At 40.8% G+C, this 7278-nt stretch overlaps 1 protein-coding gene across 1 annotated transcript; it reads right to left on the reverse strand.

The window, feature by feature from the left end:
- Positions 1-462: 462 nt before the first annotated feature.
- LOAG_03361 (hypothetical protein) lies at positions 463-7256 on the reverse strand (the record flags this gene model as incomplete). Its single annotated transcript, XM_003138898.1, has 3 exons — positions 463-643; positions 977-2659; positions 2824-7256. 3 exons carry the CDS (start codon positions 7254-7256, stop codon positions 463-465), a joined length of 6297 nt encoding a protein of 2098 aa, XP_003138946.1.
- Positions 7257-7278: the final 22 nt, after the last annotated feature.

The following is a 7278-nucleotide window of genomic DNA, read 5'->3' on the forward strand; positions in this document are numbered from 1 at the left end:
TAACAAATAACTGAGGATAAACAAAAAATCAGCTACCACTTTCAAGTTTATCCTTTCCTCAAATAAGACCAATCATTTTTGTTACTTCGATTATGAATATTCAAATCAAGAGCCACCTCTTACTGGACTAACAAGAAATAAGAGATTGAAAAGGTCATTTCATATGGATGCCCAAAAAGTTGTGTGTTGCGAAACAAAGCAAATAGCCTAATAACTATATTAAGGGCCTAATAACTATACTATGTTGAATAATAACTGTATTATTTATATATATATTATATTAAGGAAGGGTTCAAATGGTTCAGTGGTTTAACGATGATTTCAAAGCACAGCCGAATATCTACAAATTACTGTTTAAAAACTAATACATTGGTTAAAAGCATTACTGATTCTTAGATTCGACCAAACATCCGATGTATGACTTAATGCTGGTAATATTAATGATCAATTGACGGAGATATGCTAACCATTAGGCTTCCTAATTTGTGCCAGATGACTCTTCATCAACATTAAGCACAAATTGCTTCGTAATTTTTTGATTTCTTCATCATTCTTCAATCGATACCATTGATCTGGTCCAAGTGATAAAATTGAAATAGTTTCGTTTACTTTCAAATGATTAGCAATTACTTGAGCATCTTTGCTAAAAATTAAAACTTATTTTATATTTTGGGTTCCAAAGAATTACTAGAACAATGACTATACTTGTCAACTAATCACAGCCATTAGAGATAATGGTGATGTTAATGTTTCTTAGGAATGACTAGATAACATGACTGATAATAACACCGATGGCTATGACAGTAGCGTCATCATTCGTATTTTTGCGAAGAAATTAATTCTGTGATTATGTAGGGTGATTACTTATTTGCATAGGAACGGTGATAACGCAAAAAAAAAAAATCATTGGTGGATAGAATGATAATATAGGAACAATAGATAGAATGATAATATAATAATTTAGGTAAAAATAAACCTGAGCGGAGTCTTAAAGATATGTACGATTAATTCTCCATTGTTATTGTTATAATTTTCACGGAAGAGCTGAAGAGTAGTTCTGAATGCATGTTCATCACCAGATGCTGCACCGCCGATAAGTGGCGAACTGAGAATGGATTCTTTCAAATCATCGTAACTCTGGTAATTTCCGATATCCAGGTTGACATCCACTGTATTACCGTAGGAAACCATACCGACTTTAGCAATGCTCCAATTAATATTTTCTTCAATAAAATTTACCAACGAAAATTTAATTTTATTAAGATTCGTTTCTGTAGCACTTGAAGATTCCACCATAAAAATTATGTTCACAGATCCTTTAATCTTATCACATGTTGAGGCTTCTGCCAAAAGTTCCGTTTCTCGTAAAACGGTTCTATTTGGCATGTAATCAGATACGTATTGTTCATGATGATCAACTGGCACCAAAGAACCATCTCGATCAAAGGGTTGTTTCAAAGCATTTGTAGGTACTACACCACCATCTGCATATATCGAATCGCCATGTTTGTTAGTAGGTAGGGATCTTCCCAACAAATCAACAATTGGTTTTTGTCCTTTTGGCATCTGATCTGGCTTAACTTTAACACCTACTGACGTACCTTCCTGGTCTATTTCGATGAGTAACGATCTATTTTGACTGTTGATAAAGTTTCCAGATTCGTCAGTGGCGAGTAGTTTATCATCTGGATCCTCCAAATAGACTCGGCTGTATCCATTGGACGGCAACACTTTGTCTGGTAAATCATTTCGTGGAAGCTTCCCATTCTGACTGAGTTTTGGATAAATGAATCCTCCTATGTCACTGGTCGGCACCAGTTTTTCATCAGACCCTAGAGGTTTCCCATTATTATCACGTTCAATTACCCCTTCAACATTGTTTACGTAAACGTCCGAGGCATCCCTTGATAATAGGATATTATCCGGATCGATAACTGGATAATCAGTTGTATCTGTTATTTTTCCTGTTCTTTTTGCCGTAATTTTTTCATTGCTATTAAATGGATATGGCGATCCTTGAAGGTCACTGTATCTTCCAGCCAAATTCGCGCCAATCGATCGTCCAGTGACGTCTACGGGTAGACCATCCTGATCAGTGGATAATGGCTTCTCATTAATACTGTCTGCATCAATGGATACAGGTTTGCCATTGCTGTCAAGTACAGGATAAATATATGTTCCAGATTCATCTGTTGGCAACGGCCTCCTGTCTGGACCAATTGGTTTACCATAATCATTGAATTCAACTAACCGCCCAAGTCTGTCCATCATTAAACCGTTTTCATTTACGGGAAGAAGTCTACCAGCAGCATCTTTTATAGGATATATCATGTGACCGTATTCATCGGTAGACAGAAAGATTCGCTCACTAGTTGGTACTACTATAATACGACCAAGTTTGTCGGTTGGAAATGGTGAACTAGCAAAGTTTTCGGACTTTTCAGATCTCGGTTTTGGGAATGCTTTCTTCGTTGGGATGAAAATTTTCCCTAGCAAGCATTCCTTTCCGATCATTTTAGCAATAGAATCAGCTCGTAGTTGTTCCCAAGAATCTAATAAGATATAGGATTTAGTCCAGTCCTTAATTTCTTCTTCAAATTCTCTCCTGCCAATAACAAGCATTGGGATAATGTTGTCTTTAAAGCGATCCTCCGAATATCTAAAATATTGCAAATATATATGCCTGAATCCATCGTTTGTTAACATATTCTTTTTTTATCTACAGAAAGATGCGACAATTTCTAAGGCCTATCATTAAGGAAAAGCCTTAAGAGATATTTTGCAAAAATATGGAACAAAATATGAAATGACGACAAAACTTACATATCTTGCCCATCAGTTATCACTATCATCAGCTTACTAGCGTCCTCGCGACCAAACAATGTGAACTGTTGTTTGGCAGCACTTACTCCGACAATCAATCTGGGGTGCTCTTTGATATGATCAATTTTGATTCGACTTAACTCTTCCAACAGTTCCATTTTTTCGTTGTAACCACCTAAAGTAATTGGTACCTCAGCAGTTCCACTATATTTAACCAGCGCAAATTGTGTCATATCCGGTGCAAGGTCGAAGTGTTTATCCACTAGATCCTGAATCACCCTCCTAATGTGTTCGAAACTGTCATGATTCAGAGTCTCCACGTTAATTACCAATGCAATATCCATAACGCCCACATGCGTATCACAATTCTTTTTTCCACTGTCATAAATTACATTTCCTTTAGAATCCACTGGCAATATTACACCGTTTTCGTCCAGTGGACGTCCAACACTATCAGTCGGGATCGGATATCCCTCAAGATCAAGTGCCAATCCTTCGTCATTCGTTGGTAGAAGTTCGCCGTCATATCCAATAATTGGATAAATCGGGCGATGTCCTCGGTCTGTTGGATACGGTTTTCCATCTGGCTTTAATATCGGGTAAATATATTTACCATATTCATCTGTTGGTAGGATGCCATCACTAAGCCCTGGCAATCGGACCTTTTCGCTCAGCTGTGCTTCTTCTCTTTCTTGGGTGATTGGTTGACCGTTCTTGTCAGTTGGTAACAACTTTTCCGATGATACCATAGGTTTTTGTCGAGTAGTATCAAAGATGTAATGACCCGTTTCGGCGATAGGTAACACTACTCCATCTGCAGATACTGGTTTCCCCTCTTCATTTTCAGCAATCGGATACCCCTCACGATTTAAGAAATTACCAACCTCATCAGTTGGCAGTATTTGATTTTGTTCATCTAAAATCTGGTATGATTTCGTTTGCATCGGAAATTTTGACGTAGTGAAAATACCATGTTCGTCAGTAGGCAGTACCACACCTTGCCCATTCATCATCAGGCCTATCGATTCTGTTGTAATTATCGAACCATCCTTTCGCAGATAGAAACCGTCTTCGTTGGTTGGTAGTGGACGTCCGAAATCATCCACTTCATTCGGGTATTTCATTTTCTCTGGATACACGTAGTTACCAGAACCGTCAGTGGGAAGTGGTTGACCGTCTGGTCCGATCAATCTACCAAAACGATCCTGTTGAAGGGGATGGTTCGGTGCTAGTAAGTATCGACCAAATTGATCAGTGGGCAACGGTCTACCTTCACTATCAATAACATTGATAATCACCTTTTCCGTAAAATGAGTTCCAGCAACTTCACTGTAAATAAAACGTCCTTCATCATCCGTTGGAAGAGGTTTACCGTTTGGTTTTACTAGTTTCCCGAGCTTATTTGTTGGCAGTAGTTCACCATCTGGCCCAACAACAGCACCGCTTGAATCAGTAGCAAGAAGTTGTCCATTTGGACCAATTACTACTCGACTAGTCTTATCCGTAGGCAGTATTCTTCCCATAACATCCAGATCCGGAAAAATGTAATTTCCTCTTGAATCTGTTGGTAGAACATTACCATCAGGATCAATGGGAAGATGATTCTCATTGAGTTCTACTGGGATACCATTTTTCGTGATGTGCGCGCCACTGTCATCCTTAGCTAAAGGCCTACCATCCGTATCCACGATCGGGTGGACGATATGACCATATTCGTTCGTTACAAACGTCGACAATGGTTCCTCAGGAGGCAGATGTATGAATCGGCCTATTTCATCAGTGGGCAGCAATGACGCATCTGGTCCAACAGGTTTTCCGGCAAAGTTCGTTGGTAGTGGACTGCCGCCTAACCCGATGATCAAACCACCCTCCGTGGTTGGCAATAATTCTCCATTTGGTCCAATCACCGGATAAATTGGTCTGCCATGTGAATCAATTGGCAGAGTTGAACCATCAGGTAACTTTACCGGATATATAATGTTATTGTAAACATCTGTCGGCAAAGGCTTGTCCAAAGGCCACCCACTCTGGTCTGTTACCAACAATTTTCCATGAGTTCCAAATATTGAACTATCGCTACTGGTCGGCAAAGGCATTCTTTCTGGTCCTATAACTGGCCGGCTAGATGCCATTGGCATACTAGTTGCAAGATAATACAGATTCCCCTTGGTTGGTAGCGGTTTACCGTTGTTACCAATTGGTACACCAGCAGCATTTGTCGGTATCGGTTTACCCTTCCCATCGACAGGACGACCAACCTCGTTCGTCGGCAACGGTACCTTATCTCGTCCCATAATTGAGTAAATTGGTTTTCCATTTTGGTCTGTAGGCAATGGTTTCATATCCAGTCCTTTTGCTATGTATATTATATTCCCATCGCGATCTTTCGGCAAAGGCCTACCCTTCATATCAACAAGAACCCCACTCTCGTCTGTCGGAATCGGTTTACCGTCAGGGTCTAAAACAGCACCATCACCATCTAGCAACAAGTAATTGCCATCAGGTCCAATCACATTGTATGTCGGTCTACCTAATCTTTCTGTAGCATGCGCTTCGACGGCCGGTTTTTGATATATCATCTTTCCGTTTTCATCTGTGGGTAATGGTACGCCTTTTTCGTCGACAGGTACGCCACCAGCATTAGTTGGTATAACCAGGCCGTTTTTGTCAACAACGGCTCCATCTTCATTGGTCGGCAGCGGTTCCCGGTCTGGTCCAACTACTGGATATACTGGCCGACCATTCGAATCGGTTGGCAATGATTCGATATTTGGTCCAACTTGAATCATTTTGTCGCTGAAATCCTCTGACAGTGGTCGACCAATATCACCTACTGGAATTCCTTTGTCTGTTGGACTCGATTGGCCATCAACAGTAACACCAACTCCGTCATCTGGTAGCAGCTCTTCATCAGGTCCAATTACAGGATACATCTCTTCAGTCGCCAAGGGCTTCTGGACTTCTTCCCTATATACTAGATTGCCGTTAGAATCAATAGGCAATGGTTTTCCATGGTCGTCAATTGGAACTCCTGCTGCATTGGTCGGCAAAGGTTCCCCTTGACCATCGAGCGGTAATCCCCTGTCATTTGTGGGCAATATTCGTCCATCAGAATCTATCACTGGGTAAATAGGTAGTCCATTACTGTCGGTGGGAAGTAATTTGGCGCCGAGACCTCTGAGTGGATACAAAAAATTTCCAGAACGATCAGTAGGTAACGTTTCACCGCGGTTGTTGATTGGTCTGCCTTTGCTGTCGATGGAAATTGGATGTCCATCAGGACCAATCACTCTGCCTGATTCCTCGGTTGGTAACAATTCACCATTGGGCCCAATGACCGTATGTATTGGGAAGCCCCTCTGACCAGTAGGCCTCATCGGAGTACCGAAAATGAAATTTCCTTTGGCATCTTTCGGTAGAGATTTTCCATGTTCATCAACAGGTAAGCCGAATGTATTGGTTGGTATCGGGGATCCATCAAAATCAACAAGTACTCCATCTTCATTCGTAGGCAAAAATTCACCATGAGAATCAACAGCAGGATAGACAGCTTTTCCAAATTTATCTGTAGATGGTAATTTGATATCCAGACCACTTGCCGGATATATAAAATTGCCTTGTTTATTTCGTGGCAGAGGTTCACCCCAATGATCGGCTGGCACACCAGCAGCATTGACAGGCACAATATTTCCATCTTGACCAATAATGTCATGATCGGCTGTTGTCGGTAACGGGTAGCCATCAGGTCCAATAACAGGATAAACTGGCTTTCCATTTTTGTCCGTAGGCATAGGTTCGGCATCCAGACCACCTGCTGGAAATATAACAACACCTGTTTTATCACTTGGCAAAGGGCGTCCTCTATTGTCTATTGGGACACCATCTTCACTGGTAGGAATTGGACGTCCGGAAGGATCAATAATGTTACCATCGCTATCCTGAGGTAATAAACTTCCATCTGGACCAATGACCGTATATATCGGGAAGCCCTTCTGATTAGTAGGCCTCATCGGAGTACCGAAAATGAAATTTCCTTTGGCATCTTTTGGTAGATATTTTCCATGTTCATCAACAGGTAAGCCGAACCTATTGGTTGGTATGGGGGATCCATCAAAATCAATAAGTACTCCATCTTCATTCGTAGGCAAAGGTTCACCATAGGAATCAACAACAGGATAGACAGCTTTTCCAATTTTATCTGTAGATGGTAATTTAATATCAAGATCAGTTGCCGGATATATAAAATTGCCTTGTTTATCTCGTGGAAGAGGTTCTCCTTGACTGTTCACTGGAATACCAACAGCATTTGTAGGGATTGGTTTGCCATATGGATCCAATATCTCTCCACTATAACCTCTTAGTAGCAATTCACCATTCGGACCGATTACCGAATATGCTGGTCGTCCATTTGCATCAGTTGGCACAAGTTTCATATCCAAGTCTTCTCCTGGGTAT

Source organism: Loa loa (assembly GCF_000183805.2).
Source record: "Loa loa unplaced genomic scaffold supercont3.128, whole genome shotgun sequence".
NCBI lineage: Eukaryota > Metazoa > Nematoda > Chromadorea > Rhabditida > Onchocercidae > Loa > Loa loa.